At 41.7% G+C, this 16,870-nt stretch overlaps 1 protein-coding gene across 1 annotated transcript in view; it reads left to right on the top strand.

The window, feature by feature from the left end:
* Positions 1-11,985: 11,985 nt before the first annotated feature.
* Positions 11,986-16,870, top strand: part of LOC143333312 (polypeptide N-acetylgalactosaminyltransferase 10-like) — a 62,662-nt gene continuing 57,777 nt past the window's right edge. Inside the window, exon 1 of the mRNA XM_076751373.1 lies at positions 11,986-12,311. Within this exon, the coding sequence (XP_076607488.1) occupies positions 12,153-12,311 (159 nt within the window). The 5' untranslated portion in view covers positions 11,986-12,152. The remainder of the gene's footprint in view (positions 12,312-16,870) is intronic.

Raw genomic sequence — 16,870 nt, forward strand, 5'->3', positions numbered from 1 at the left:
AAAATAAAAACCTGCTTCAGTGTGTTCAAACTTCGATCGGTCAATACCAGCAGCACACAAAGTGATTCTGACTGCTGAGGACAAAACGTCATGTGTTACATTTCAAAAGAGACCAAACCATGCATGTGCTCCACTCTCAAGTTACCTTATGTACGCCTGGGGTAGGCATTTTAGAGTAACTGTACAGAGATGGGAAGGGGCATGACATGAGACATCCTACAGGACGTTGAAAGTGAAAGGTACTGTTTGCAAACAACAATGAAAACAATCTAACGTATGTCTTGCGTGTCCAAGTGTGTGAGCTCAGCAGTCAAACATGTTGTGTTAGAACACATTCCTGCTTTACATGTTTCCTAATCATACTCTAGCTACACTGTAGCTCGCGCGTAATTAATTTACAAATGTAGGCAATTAAATAAAGGCAATTAAAATGGCTGCCATCATCTCCAGTTAATTGGGTGAAATGTGAAAAAAATCATGTGTGTGATCCTTTAAATACTCTGTTCATAATCTTTCATCTTTGGAGGTCAACTTGGTAGAAACTAGTCTAATTTCTACTTTCATCTCTCCATTATGGGGGAATTCAACACCATCTGCTGAGCTCATCGAGGCCGCTGTTCGTCGAGAAGCTGATGAAGTTATAAAGGGAGCAGTTGGGACAAAATAAGATAGAAAATGAGAGGAAAATGGATGGGATGGCCACGTTTATGGAAGAGGGGGAGGCTTTATGAAGGTATTTGGGTTGCAGAGAAATGAATATATTTGGCTGGCGGGGTATGATCACCGCTCAGAGTGGCTGATGAGGCAGCATGAGGAGACAAACCGCGGAAACAGAGATGGACAAACAATGGCACAGAGGAAGAGACAGAGACAGATCGAAGTATTACGGTTGCAGTTTTGGAAATACTGTCATTTTTTTAAAGGTTACACTTTTTAAAATGGAGATGGATGACTGGAGGTGCATCAGCATTTAGAGAATGAGCAGCAGAGAGAAGCAGAGACGCAAAGTGACTGAAAAACCATTTTGTTGGATGCAAATCCATTTTTGTTCCTAATGGAGGCAAATGATCACATCAGACTCAAGGCTCGCTACTGTCAAAGGTGACACTCATCATGAAAACACTGCTTGCATAGTTTATTACTGAGTTAAAAGGAGGAAAAGCTCTCACTGTTACTGAGAACATCTAAATGCAACGCTGATTTAGTGAAAAGCTCAAAGACACCACTGTAAGCGACGTTCTTGTTTCAGATGCTTGATATTGTAATAGTCTTACCTCCCGTTACTGTGAGGTATGGAGCAGGCCTCACACGTCAAACACATCAAAGCAGGCTGGTTTTTGAAGCTGGCAGTGGCTGTGGTCACTGGTTTCTAATTGAAACAAGCAGCTATGTCCTGCTCATAATTCAAGGCAAGGCAACTCTGTAACAAAATAATTTAGGGGAGATCTGCCAACAGGTGTCAGTTTTACTGTCGATGGGTGGTGTAACCTGAGAGCGTAGCAGGTAAAGACTGAGGACATTCACTGGCCTTAACACCACGGTCAGCTGCTACAGTTACATAACTTGGGATGAAGTTTCGTCTCAATCGCCTGCGCAGGCCATCATTCCCTCTGTTAAAATGTCACAAATCAACACTGGTTCTTACCAAAATGCTTTTACTGTTTTTCATGTTGCTTTTTGTGTGTTAATACTGCAGCGCTAGCTCATCTAGCGTGAGCGTTGTGGTTATGCAAAGTCCGTTCTGCTCAGGGATCCTTGGCTGTCTATATGCACGTGTTGCTGTATGTAAATGCATTTAGTGGACATGAACCCTGGAGGTAATGATGTAGCTAAGTAAAAAAAAAAATAGACAACCTGCAGGAATTCGTTTGCTCATTGTGAAACTTTGATTAGCACCCAGCGGCTAGCTTGCTCAGATCATACAAAGACCATTACAAAGTTGTTCGTGTCCCGCTGAGTTCTAATTAGCTCGAGGTTAATACCGATCAGACTCCTGATCAAATGTGCAGTGGTGAAGTTGATGTTTTAGCAGCGGTTCTGTTGGTGATATTCATGGTAGAAAAGCAGCTAGCTGGAAGCTGAAAACACCAGCAGAGCTGACAGGAAACATAGTGAGCAGTGGTTGCTCTAGCCTGTGTGAGCTGACCAATCAGAGCAGACTGGACTTTCGGGAGGTGGCCTTAAGGAGGACTGGGACGAAATCGAGAGCAGAGAGAAAAGTGGTGTTGCACCAATGGACAGTACGAGAAAACTAAGGTGTTTTTGAACATTACAGCGTGTAAACCTATCCTAGTAGACACCTAAAATAAAAGTATGATCCTGAAAATGAGCATAATATGGCCTCTTATACACAAACCAGCCCCATGTTTTTGTCGTGAAATTTTGTATTATTTTGTAAATTTTGCTTAGAGCCCAGACGTTGAATGCATTTGAGATTTTCTGGTAAACACATCCCAGCGAGTCAGGGTGAATGGCACCATGTCTGATTTGCAGCATTCTTCCACTGGGTTGCCACAGGGCTGTGTCCTATCACCTTTCCTATGCATAATGCATATGAATGACTGAGTTCCCGTCCTTGCAGACATATTGTAAAGTTTGCAGAGAGTTCAGTCATTGCGAGCCTGTTACAGAGGAGAGTTTCTGGTTATGGTCTGGTGGTCGACTCTTGTGTTCGGTGATGTGAAAACTGTTTTCTAACTTTGAGTGTAACCAAAACAGAAGTTTCTGTTTCCTTATTTAAGGCTGTTTCCACATTTAATTTCTGTCTGTCTTTCATTGCTTTCTTCACAATCCCCATTAAATCTCAGGATGAGGAGTGAAAGCCCTCATACAAAAGTATGTTAATGCATGCTGAGAGGGAAAGAGCTTGTTTTACACCTTGTGTATAAAAGAGAGTAATTTTCCACTGGATGCAGGAGCCTCTTGCTTTTTCTACTTTTCAATACAATTTCTGAGCTTCAGAAATAAACAGGAAGCTACTCAGGACAGTCACTCTGTCTATGGACAGTCAGTGTAAACATTGAGAATGTCATGAAAAACAAACAAAAAACAAAAACAGGGAAATATGACCTCAAACTTCATATCAAAACTCTGAAGAATGTGATTTTTGGCAATATTGTGCAACAGAACATGCATCAGAGAGATAGGCTGAGCATTTGGTGCACGAAAAGAGAGACATAGAAAAGAGCCAATGGTTCCTTCTGAAACACACATTCAAGCAAACAAACAACAAGCCCGCCAACAAAAGACCTGAGGTCGGCAATTTCACATCATTGTAAGAGAGAGAAGCACATAATGAACTACTTGAGGGCCAGAACTGACACGTCAGAGAGCAGCAAAAACCAACAACAGGCATCAGAAGTCTTCAAATGGGCACAGTCACAGTAAACTCAGATGACGGGGTCGATCTATTCTCCCAAAACAGGGACTTTGTCCGAGACAATCTTTCAGGCAACAGTGGAGTGACTTTGAGAAATATGGATATATGACCGCCTGGCAGTGCCTGTGATGTTTCCAAAGAAAGCAGCAAAACCATAGAGCCAAAGCTGTCAGGGTAAATAAACAAACACCCAAAGAGTTAATGTAAGGGATGCTGTGGGACTAGAGGAGACAGATTTATGGAGGGCACTGGTCCAGGAACAGCCCTGGGAGTGCATCAGCTTAGTCTCTCTTACTCTGCCAGTTACACCACAGTCTGAGGGAATACTGATGGTCTATAATTAATTTATACACAAAGAGAGCAGACTCCATTATTGTCAACACAGAAGGATCCTTGCGTGGAAAATGTTTGATTTGCTGGCATGCACCACAAAACAGAGTGATGTGTTTTTATAATAAAGTCAAGCTGGAAGACTTTTAGTTCATAACGTGACTAAATGAACGCATTCAGGTGACAAATCTGATTTTAATCTGTGACGTTCAGCGCGTTGCAGGAGTTATTACATGATACAGTGTGTGATTGACATGGTTTCACTTTCCCTCAGCCTGCCTTGTGTAGTGAGCTCCTTCATGTCCCACAATGCCGACCGCCAGCCCGCCGTGAAGAGTCGTGAACGCTTCATTCAGAGCCTCAATATATTTGCTCGCATACGCCTTTAGATGTGACTGAAAGTCCAGTGAATCTTAAAATGTGAACCTAAAATGCAGCATGGCTTCTTGACTTTTGAACAAAGGTTTTAATCATTAACAATAAAGAAATGTCTCATAACACACTGCGGAGGATGTTATTAAATATGATTACAGCTCTGTTATACAGTGCTGTCAATCATCCAGTAACTGTTTATACACCATGTACTGAAATTTTAAATGATTATATATGAGTCATTTCACATACGCTCCAATGACGTGTGAAGTCACTGATGACTAATTAAAAAGCACTCTAATTAGAGTGATTCAATTCAATATGTGATCCACTCACTGTCGATACTGTGCTCCAGGAAGTCTTTCATTAAAATGAATTCGAATAATAGCAACAGTCCTTACATCCATATTGAAAGCCTGTAGACGAGTTTGTTTCCTCGTTCAGTCGATTCCAGATACAATGGCACCATAATACTGGAGATTAAGCTTGAAAGCATTGTTTTTGGCCGTCTGTCAGCGTTAGCTTGTTCTGAATAGGTACGACAGCCAGTTTCACAGCGAGTAGTCTGTTTAGAGCATGTAGAGGTTTTATGGTTTCCTCTTTGGCTTGATTCTCCTTCCTAAACACTTGCCCACATGATAGACTGCTCTGTTACAGATTTAGCCAGAAAAGCTGAGCAATTATATAGAAAGCATCAGATGAGACCAGTAAAGTGGAACCATAAAACAATTCTGCCTCAGTCCCACTCTCCCACTCAGCACACTGGTCATGCCTGATATTATTTCACTCTGTATTGCCATGTGCAGTGGTAATTCTTCTGGTGAATTACCACTTCTTGACCTTTCATGGCATTAAGAAAGGGCACTTTCACACATAAATTGCATATAGAGTGTTCCTCTAGCCGCTTTATCACCAACAGAAAGAAAGCAAAGGCGGCATGGGAGTTCCATTACGGGAGGTTTCCTTTGCAGCCACACAGGCTCAGTGATTAAATGCAACGTTTTTCTGCCTTGCCTGCCACCAACAGCAATACAGCATTTGAACAGCATCACTGACATTCATTAAAATGTAACTGTGTGTGCTGAAACACATACATAAAGCCCAGGCTTTGAATAAATATTAACCTGTACCACAAGCAGCTGACTCAGGGGGTGTTGTTGCATATTAAACCTTTCTTACATAAAACCATGCATGTCATTCTCCAATGTGTGGAAGTTTATTTTTAATGTACTGCTCTTGAGTACCACAAATTTGCCAACTTTGCTGTCTCACTTATATCTTTTTTTATATTTTATCTCTTGAAGATGGATTAAATTGGCCAGAAACGCTGAATGTTCCTGGATGTGGAACTTCCCCCTCCTGTCTGTCCAGCCCTCTGTATGATCGGTGTCTTTGAGCTTTGTCTCTATCTGGTCTATCCTCCGTGTCCTCATGGCAGAAAGGAGGTTGAGTTCTTCGGTCCTTACTTGACAAGTCATCCTGTGGTTTACTTTGCTCAGCTTCTGCCCAAACTTGAAAATGGCCTGGCCAACCATAAACGATGCAACATGTTTCACAAATTATTAGCATGCTAACGCTTACCCCCCGTATTTTTGTTTCCCTCCTACACTTCCGTTCTGTTCCAGCTCTGCTTCCATCCCAGGAGAGAGTCTGGGCTGATGTACTCTACACAGTCCTCCTGACTCTGAGTCCTGGCATCAGTTGGCCTTTCATTAGTCAGGTTTGCTGCCATGTACAGGAACGATTGAAACTCTCCCCATGTGAGGAGTCCATTTCCTCCCAGGTTACTGAGGGCTCTTTTCATGACCTGAACAGCAGCTTCAGCAGCTCCATTCCTGTGAGGTGAGTCTGCTGGGTGGATCTTCCAGCTCCAGTCTGTTCCATGTTTGGCAGCCTTTTGACTTTGGACTCAACATTACTCTTTTCTCATCACCCAACGTTGCTCAGTGTCTGTTTGGCTCTCTGGCTGAACTGGTACACATTCTCTAGAAAACAGGTCACAGCATCACTTTGTTTTATGGTTCACCAGCAAAAAAGCTCAGGATCCACTGGTTTAAATGATTTATTTTCTTGTATCAAGCACTTTATCAAGTAAAAGCACAAACATTTCTAGGTTCCAACTTCTCAAATGTGAGACTTTTCTCTCTTTTATACTATTCTACATTGTACACTGATCAGCCACAACATTAAAACCACCTGTCAAAGGGCGGGATATGAGGCAGCAAGTCAACAGTCAGTACTTGAAGTGTCTAGTTAGACACAAGATACCTTCAGAGGTCTTGTGGTGTCCATGCCTTGGCAGGTCAGAGCTGTTTTGATGGCATGAGGGAGCACTTGGTATGACAAAAAAGCAAATAAATAAATAATAAATAAATAAAAACCAACCAACTTTGGGCTTTGGGAAAATATAACGTATACATAATATAATGTGGATAGTTGATAAAAAATAATTAAGAGATTAATTGATAGTAAATAATCATTTTGATGCCGATATCTCACATATTCATTCTGAGCAGCTGACAATAGCGCAGGGTTTGCAGGCTGAACACTGAGGTGACTCAGATGACTCATCACCTGGAGCAGTTTTTGAGTCACTGGTATCGATCCACACCTTATCAAATCACCGCCACCGACAGTGTATGTTATGGTCGTTTTATGCTGCAAGGCAGACACAATCATCCTTAATTCTCCACAGGGAGAATCTGAGTTTCTCATTTGCAGCGAGGTGAGATGGTGGTTTGACTAAAGCCGCTGGAGCAAAAATAATTGCACACATTTATCTGTTTTGTCTCCGGGAAAACGATGCCAGCAGTAATGCTCAGCTAATCGCAGTTCAGCTCAATTAAAAACCAGCATTGTCACGTTAAGCAGGAACAGAAATTGTGTGTGCATGTCGCTGGTTTAATGGACGATATTCATAACTTGACACTGAACTGCTCATTAGGTGTTACAATGATCTCACACGTGGCTATTAAAGGAAAAGTGTTAATGAGCCTGCTCTGATGATGTAAACAGTATATTATACATATATATATTACAAAAACGGATACTGAGCAAGACAAAGACAGTAAAAACATATTTCTAGTTTTTAAATTTACAGACAGTTGCAACACACTTTGAATTAACCATCGAGCATGTGCTGTTATTCCTTATCGTGAAAGATCTGTTTCTTCACACATGCACACTTAAATTCTCTCAGTGTAACAGGATGCCAGTGAATGTGACTTGAAAACATGCTGGAGCCCTCCAGTACTCAAACCTCTTCCATACGATGGGGAAGTTCTTGAGAGTTTAAGGTTGTGCACATGCTCACGCTCTCAGCCTGGAGACAACCAGTCACACTTATTTGGATTCCCTCATGACATGGAAGGACAAGTTGTTTTCTCCTGCACTCAACTACTTTAATAGACCCTCAAACAAAAGGAGAGAAGCAGGTGATCGCAGCCATCAACTTGCTGGCCCAAGTATAGCACAATCAGGCTCATACTTTGTCTCTATATGTGTGCGCACACCATGAGAGCGTGTGTCAGGGATGCACAGAGGATAACTCCTGTAATATCATCATATACAGCACTCCGTTTGCCCTGTGTGTTTAGCTTTGTATTAACATGTGATCGTCCTTCAGGTGCCAAAGACTCTCAGCCAGGAGACCGGTGGAAACTTCCCATGTGGGAGTTCACACACTCAGTTTTGCAGCTGACACAATGAAATTTTGTCTAGGTCATTTGCATAGTCTGACTATCACATACAGCAAAGAAAAAAAAAAACTGACCCCTTTGACCTCAAGCTGCCCCTTGACTCGCTATTGTTTCAAGTGGCAGCCGATTTGCCTCTTCGCTGTAACCTCTGACACACGATGAACAAATCCTCATTTCTAGAGCAGTCAAGCATCTCCCTAATCTCTTCTAACCCTTGCATTTGACAGGCATGCATATACAGAGTAAGAATGAGTGTGGGTTAACTGAAGATTAGCCGCATTGTTTAAGAGTGGACTTGAACCGAGGATGCGTTGGAGTCTCTCCCTCTGCTAATCCTGCTCTTTCTATTCCTGCTCCGGACGCTCAGGGAGAGAGAGCAGCTCATTCCTCTCTCGTTCTCTCCATCTGTACCAGCCTGAGTTGTGACAATTCAATCTGTTCACCGTCATTCCGCATGAATTATGGATGAACCCCGCAACCTCTGAATGTGGTGGGGATTTAAGCTTTATAACTCCTCCTGCTCGTGTCACAGGCTCAGTGTGGATTTGAAAGAGGTCGGAAAAAAAAGAATCAAGGTAATTCGCAGAGCATCAAAGCAGAGGAAATGCCAGTATTAATATCTTCTGATGGCAGACCACTGATTCACTCCTCTGTGCTGAAAGCCATTAGCAGAGCTCATTCAGCGAGGGCCGGGCCATGACTTGCCTGATAAGCAATTACTGAAGCGTCATTCTCTCCCAATGAAGTGAGCTGTAAAATCTGCTCCTACAGGTCAAATAAATGGATAGTTTCCATCAAGAATCTTTAGAGAAATAACAGAAACACAGGCATACAAAGAAATACCTACAAGAACAAGTATTTAAAGGTGCTTCTATAATGCCGCAGGTGAAAGAGAGTTTGACCATAAAGGAACGTAAGGCTGTTTTTTAATGGAACTCCCAAATGGTGCACTTTAGCCAATACTACATCAGAATATAGCCTTAAGCTTCAACAGAAGGAAGCAGGTATAATTGAACCTGTGAGCAGCAACAAGTGGGTTTAAGGCTACTCAAAGCTGAGCAAAGCCACTTAACTAGTTTAGTTTTAGCTCAGAGAAATTTGAGCTGATGTAGCAGACCAATAATAATATTAATAACAAACAATGGGGTTCTTTAACCCTCATGATAATGAATCATATCAATGCACGTAGAAATATATAAAGTAATAAGAAACAATTCAATAAAGAAAAACTCATTTGGTATCAGCATTAAAGTATCAGCATTAAAGAAAGCAAAGCATGGCATTACATTAGAAAATCAATTTGGGAAAGCATCATGGGAAATATTAGATAACATAATTAACTACTTGAAGAAAGGCAAAGAGAATTAAGCTTTCTGTTTCCTTTTTTGTGCCAATCTGCTGCAACACAGCGTAGATGGCAGTGATACTCCTGTCAGCCGGTCGACTAAAGAAGAATATTTTACTCAGTCAGTTCATCGTGTAACAATATTTGTATTCACTTTCTGTAAAAATGCACCAAAAGAGCAGACTCCATGTTTAAATCCTCACACAGGATATCCCAGGAGGGCTGAATGTAGGGCAGATGGACTTGGTCGTGGAAACTTCTGTCTTCTGTACGACCGCCTGGACAAAGCCCCGTGGACGAGAGATGATTCGTCTTCAAGCTACTACAACCAAGTCCAGTCGCCCTGCATTCAGTCCTCCAACCGTGACGTGGATGACTGAGAATGCTCACAGACACCACACATGATTTTCAAGAAGTCAGGATCACAGTGACAATGCGCTTTATAATGCAGTAATTATCACTGTCTCTGTCTGCGAGTTTGAGAAAGTGCATAAAGGAAGAGGAAGGGAGGCAGCGGAGGAGGGTTTGAGAGACATGTAACAAAATGCTCCACATGGAAGCACGAACAGATATCTGAGAAAGTGTTTCAGCTTTCTATTAAGACACCAAAGGAGGGAGTGAATACAAAGAGACTCTGGGATTAGGACAGTGACACATGCTGGAAGGCAGCAGCAACAAAATGACTCAGAGGAACTGTCACAACTGGTCTGTTCTCGTTTCCTTTAAGGACTAACTTAACTCCAGGCCGGAGCGCAGTCTTTCACTGCCCTCTCTGGTCGAACGTTTCCAGTTTGTGTGACCTCTTTTGGGTGTGGTCACAACCAGCAGTGATGTCATTATTGCAGACTTGCAAGGTCAACAAAAACAAGACTTTCAGCTGCTGTTTTTTCACGTTTTAACATATTTCTAAAGATAAAAAGAATTATAGAAATACAGTAACTTTATGTTTTTTACAGTTCTTTTTGATTTAGAGTTTGGATTCATCACAAAACGTTGTGTTTAGTTAACCATCATGGAGGCCATCATTGTGTGATCTGAGGCTGTGCAGTAAGTGCAGACTGATTTGAAATGTGTGCACTGCATCACAACACAACAGCAAAGTGAACATGATGTTCACAAAGGGGGACCGCCTCACTCATACGAATACATTTCTTCAGAAAAGAATGGAAATCGCTGGTTAGCTGGTTGATGACACCATGCTTTGGGGGAAAAAAGCAGCTGTCATAATTCTGAAGGCATTACTGACTGAAGGAAAGTGTGAATCCACGTCTGTTCTGCTCAGATGATCAGAAATAGATCTCATCCACCAGAAGATTCAAGATCATTTCTCCATGTTTTCAGTCTCAGTGTGTATAGAGCTGCTGCATGGACAGTTAATGGATTCATAGATTCTTTGTTGCCAAATTGTGTTTATCAGAAATGATTTGCACAGTTAACAACAGTCTAGAGCCTGAATGTGATCTTACCTGCTTCATTTCCTGTTTGTTGCGTACATTCACCCAACTGGTATCTCAACATGTTTGTCTGTTAACACAACAGGACACTTTTTTAGTTTAAACAAACACTGAATTCGGAGAACAAAGTTTGTTCCTCCATGTCTTGTTTCAAAATGATAAAGGCATCAAGTTTGAAGAGAATCAGAAAACCACACGATGTCAGTCAATTTACCCTTCAAAACAAAAGCATCAATTCTGTCATTTGCTCGAGAGGAGGAACAGGAAAAGGGTGTGCAGAAGGACATAAAAATAAATACTTGAAAGTAATAAAAAATAATATTGACACTGCAGTGGTTAAATACTAAAATTGTACCAATGCAAAATGTGTAAAACCTGTAAAAAATATGTGATGACTGATTTAATCACACAGACAGGAATGTATTCAAACAGTGTCAGTCCCAGAGTGCCAAAATGTGAGAAACTGCTGCAGAATGAGTGCTGTGCAGAACCATAACTAACAGTATGAGTCCTCCTAAATTGTAAGGCAGACATTTGTGACTTCCTACAGCCTAATTACACCGGCTGCACAGAGTGTGCGCGCGCTAATTTGGTGGATTGTTTGACACCAGCTAAGCTCCCATTTCACAGCGTTTAGTCACAAATGCTGCACAGCTGGGTTTAAACAGACATTTTGGAGACAGTAGACCTTTAAGCTGCTTGCTGTATTGTGTGTATATAGTATATGACTAGGTCTACGAACAAAGCATGGCTGTGCACACTGTCAAGATACATAATGCTGGAAGGATGTTTGTTTTTGCCCTATTGATCTGAAATTGATCTGAAATTTAGGGACATTTTAGTTCTAGTCACGTTATTTTTCATTTATTGTTTATATTGCACTTATATCACTTAATATTTCCATATTTTTTATACCTCTGCTGTCACCAGTTTCTTCTCGTGTTTAAGTCACACATCAAAGTCCTGTCTTCACCCCGATGAATGCCGGTGGACTGTAAAAACACCACAATCCTTTGCTTTGTTCATATGGGCAATAAGAAGGTACTACTCAGTTACTAAGAATAATTTGATTTCAAATTGTGGAATTAAATCTAATGTGACATTAAAAAAAAAAAAAACTTAACTGGTTTAAATGTACATATACACACATTTCATGTATTTCATTTTATGAGAATGTTGTGAGTTGTTGAGGAAAATGTCTCTGATTCTGAAACTAGAATACATCTTCAAAAGTGTCAAATTTCCCTGTTATTTTACAGATTACTTGACTGAATGCAGCATTTTTACCCTTTTCCAGAGGCGCTCTACTCATAGCGAACATAAAATATGTTTGCTCGTCTTTAATTTTTTTTTTTTTTAATCTATTTTTTAATTGAAAATTCAAACCACCTTATAAGTGTAAGGGATTTTATTCTGAAAGTCACGACCGGACGTGGCGTCTCTGAGAGTACTTCAACTACCTTGAAAGCAGTCAGTCCCCACAGTCAGAGTGAAAGTTGTCTTCGCTCGGTAAAGCAGGAGTCTGGACTCGCTGGCTGCCACCTCCGCTGCTTCACACGTTTTCTCCCGGGGAGATGAGGCGGAAAGAGAAGCGGCTGCTGCAGTTCGCCGGGCTGCTCATCGCGGCTCTCCTTTTCCTCCCCAACGTCGGGTTGTGGTCTTTGTACCGGGACCGAGTGTTCGACAACTCGCCCAGCACGGCGGACGGACCGGGCGGCATCCTCCCGATGCAGGTAGAAAAGCTCGGTCATAACACTCCTTTTCTACTCTTTCCAAACCGGCGTGCTGGGATCTTTACAGATTTGGGTCTGAAAGAAAAATCAGAAATGCGACATATTTTTCTTAATTGTTCTCGTTTTCCTCTCAGTACAGTCAACTCTGTTCAGGGCTCCAAAATCTGAGACAAAGACGCTCATGAAGGCGACTTCAGAAGTGTCAGTAATGACAGTAGAAATCCGTGCAGACCGGTAGAGAGTGTGTGTCAGGTCGGAGGAGGCGGAGGTCCCTCCGCCGGTGCGGGTTCAGCACCATGGAGAGCGCCCGGTACTTCCAGCGCGGCTGGGGTTCAGCACCATGGAGAGCGCAGAGACTTCAGGAGAGCAGGCAGAGAGGCGTCTTGGTTTCGCGGTGATAGAACATGGAAACGTCCAGTCACTCCACACAGTTAAAGATTTTGTTGGTTTCTTTATCTTATAATGCAATAAGCAAAGCAGTAATGTTGATTCCAGCAGCCCTTTATGTTAATGCTTAGTTAACGATCCTCATTAGAAACACACTGTGTCTCACTGGTGACCTGAACATAACAATACAGTGCGAACCTACAACAAGAAAGTACGGACAAGTTAAGACAATCAGCCAAGCTAAGCAGATACACAAATGAGAGAAAATTAAGCAGGACGTTATAACAGACTTAACAGATAGAACATGATGCTAAAGCAAGCAGACTAAGATAAACTTAAGACAGCTATAGAGGTTAGACGTTCATCTCCACTTAATTTTAGCCCTTGATTCTTTGCTTCTCGGTCTAATTGATGTCCAGACTGGATTTACTGATCGTTTAATATGTGAAATATCATTGACAGATGCTGGACACTGAATGTGTCCCTACAGTAGAAAATGCTCTGATTAAACCATTTATTCTGACACACCTATCACATCTTGAAGATCATTGATATTCTCAGCAAGGCGTTTGTTTATGCTGTATGCGTGAGGAGACATGCCACCCGTAGCTCCGAATCTGATTCACAGTCAAAGTGTGAAAGCCACTTTTCCACTTTAAATGAGCTGAAAATGATAAAGAGCCGTGTGATTTCAATGTGTGTGAGGGACGGAGTGCAGATTCAACAGCATACGCTCAAACTACCATCAGTAAAGACAGGTTGTTCATGCGATGTAACACTCAGATGAGAGAACTTCATCATGAGGACTACTGACTGACGGACTGACTGACTGACTGACTGATGTTAATTCACTGAAAGGTGAGATGTAGGTCCTGTTATTCTCTGTATCACGGCGTCAGAACTTATGGCTCAGTTGATGTCACAAGTTTTTTCAAAGAAAATCAGATAACATATTTTGAAGAAGACACCGTTCCTCACCACCCTGAAAATCAGTGATACTATGGTCTGAGCTCCTCAGTCATTTATTCCTGAGAATGCCTCTGTGGCACAGTTATATATGGTAAATGTATTGCTGTGGTTTAACAGCTCTCACGTTTTCTGTGATGTGGAACAAATTTCATTTGGTATGATCTTGGGAGAATGTTTTACATTGATTGTCTTTAATATCTCCCTGGATTTTGACATATGAGGGCTTTCATGATGAAGTGTTTCATGATGAATATTGAGAGACTCAGATCACATTTACATTAATCTGTTCCAGTTGTGGTTCTAGACTCACGGAGGATACTGGGTAGCGTCCAGATAACAGTTACGACAGGTATAACGAGTTTCACATATAGTCATTTTATTTCTAGTTAATTGTTCTACAAGGAGCAGGCTTGGCTGTGTTGGCTGCATCAATCAGGGTACTTTAACATTTCATCTGGAATTAGTAATGATAAGCATCTGCAGTTCGGACCGGGGATGATGTCATGACCACATAACCAGCTACTCGGCGGGCTGATGAAGTCCTTACGCTATTTTCTTCGTTCTTTTTTGACTCGGTCTTCCTCCCTCGAGGAAACTTCAAATAGGCAGGAGTGTGGTTGCCACAGCTCAACAAACTTTTCCTCTCTTTTGTTGTCCCACCTGACAGCAGTAACCTCAACATCTTTCTTCCTCTTCCTCCTCTTCACCATGCTTCCCCTGACTGTGCTTTGGAGAGAAAACCTGATTGGTCAGGAACATGTTGTAGGAGATGTCACGCTAGGCATGTCAAGACAAAAAAAATCTGACATGCTAGTCTTTGCGTCGGGGTGTTGTGGGGCATCCTGGAAGGTGCGTGACAGATTCGTGTAGTCTGATCCCGGCATAACAGTGATTTGTGATGGCTTTGAAAAACACTGACAAATATTATCATCCTGCCAAAAAGGGCATCACTCTGGAGGGTAATTACAAAAAACTTAATTTGTCATTAACTTTGGAGGAAATGTTTAATAGTTGGTTTAAACGAGACGTTTAAAATCAGTGTCATGGCTGAAGTTTGTATTGCCTCCTTTCTACAGTGTTACTACGTCTGTCCTGTACGATGGCTGTACTAAAGGCGAAGAGTTGAATCCCACTCAGTCGTCCGTCCGTCTCCCTTACAGTCAAAAAGGTGATGAAGATAACAAAAAGGGGCTTTAATCATCTCATATTGTGCCTCACTTTAGTGTCTCATAACATATCAGGAATTAATCTGCAGATGCTCCGATTGAACATGAAGCCAAACTTTTCTATGGATGTCAGTTTTGGGGCCAACAGGTTTGGTAAGCCTTGTTTTAGCCAAGCTGACTGCCTTTTGCTGTGTCGTAAAACACTTCATAAAATGGCGAAAACTGCTGAAATGGGGTTATAAAACAGAACAGCCAATAAAAAAAGGTTTTTCAGCAATTGTGAATCACTGTAGAGAAGTCCATGATCGTATTCATAAACATGCACAAAAATGTTGATGAGTCCGGTGGTATGTGAGATGTACACATGCACACGCACACAGACAAGGAGGAAACTGGGGTCTGGCTGATGTGAGGCATCAGTATTTGTTTGCCTTTTCATGCACTTTTGTATTTTTTATTACCAAATTGTAAAGTTTTATATGCTGGACTTGGAAGAATCTGAGTAGGACTTAGATGTTGTTGTGTTGTTGGGTAGTAAGAAAATGGTTTAAGAAGCAGATGTTAGCGCTGCCTGGCTAACATCTCTATCTTACTTTAGCTTCAGTGTAGCACAGAACCTCTTTTACGTGGCTGGAAAGTGGCTGTTCAATTTTTTTGTGAACTTTTAATAGCAAAAGACAAATGTAACAAAGGACAAATGAGGAAAAAGAAAGAAACAATATGTGTGTTTGTGCTCTGTGTTTGAGTGCTCCCTGTGGGCTGTTATGGCTTCACTGAAGTAGATAAAAATCAATACCCCTATCCCATTCAGCCTTTTCCCACATAAGTCTTGTTAGAGACATTTGTAGCGGATATTTTGTTCCCCTTGTTGGTTTCTGTCTGCTTCACTTGTAGACGACACAGTGCTTAAACGATCAGAATGAGATCAGAGCGGATTAAAAACAAACAGAATGAGCTGCGGTCTCATTCATACACAATCTCTCCCACTGATGTATTAGATAAAATAGAATAGAAATGAACAGCATTCATACATATTGTTTATTAAACATTTATTTACCCTGAGAAGGCGGGTGGAGGCTTTCATTTGGCTGCACTTTCTCTACAACCAGTTTTCTGCTGTTCGCCCTGGAGCGAAAATGCTCCAGGAATTTGATCTTTGATTCTTTCTTGCTCCTTCATGGAGAACTACAGCAGGAGTCAGCTGGGATTCGCAGGAGGTGCAACACCCAGTCATGCCAAACAAGTGTCATAAAGTATCCAAACATCCACTGAAACTTCTCAAAACGCAGCTTAATCCATTTCTTAATCCACCATTGACCCACATGCTCAGTTTCTCCATATTATTAAATACATCATCTCCTCATAGCTCTGAAGCTTGGCCAAAAGTGGAGTATTTAGAAGTTTATCTGGAGCTGCTGTCGTTTGCACAGGACCAGGCTTCGCACGTTTCACACTTGGGTTCATATTTTATATTGGAAACACATTTTTTATTTATTTATTTTCTTGGTGGAGTATTCCCTTTGGGGAAACAGCAGCAGCAGTTGAGGTTGGAGCGCGCATGGCTGCCTGACATGAAGCTGTTCTGAGGAGATTGAAAATGCTGTTTTCATTGGAGCTGCTGGGAACCAAAATGTGTTCTGTTGATTATGCAGAGGAAGGAGCACGTGGTTCTAGATGCCACTTACAAGACTTAATACCTAAACTGTATTCTGTCATTTTTCTCAGTCTGTTGAAAACGGGTGCTTTCGGCGTGGCTAACATGGCACCTTACTCCCTCATTTGCATCCCTGCCTCTGATTTCAACTCCTCCAAATAGGGATTCAGTGAGAGATGCAAAGAGGAGATGCAAGGATGCAGGAAATGTATTTACAGAGCGAGACATCCTCACTCACTCGGTGTCATTTAGAGGAGGCTGCAATTAATCATGAGGCACAGCATCTCTACTGTCCTTTAATGTCTAAAAAGCATTGCATGTGGTGGCTGCTGTTGCATTACTGATTGTAGACCCCCTCACTGTTTTTGAACAGTCAGCAGTGG

The sequence above is a fragment of the Chaetodon auriga genome, chromosome 15 (genome assembly GCF_051107435.1).
Source record: "Chaetodon auriga isolate fChaAug3 chromosome 15, fChaAug3.hap1, whole genome shotgun sequence".
NCBI classification, from domain to species: domain Eukaryota; kingdom Metazoa; phylum Chordata; class Actinopteri; order Chaetodontiformes; family Chaetodontidae; genus Chaetodon; species Chaetodon auriga.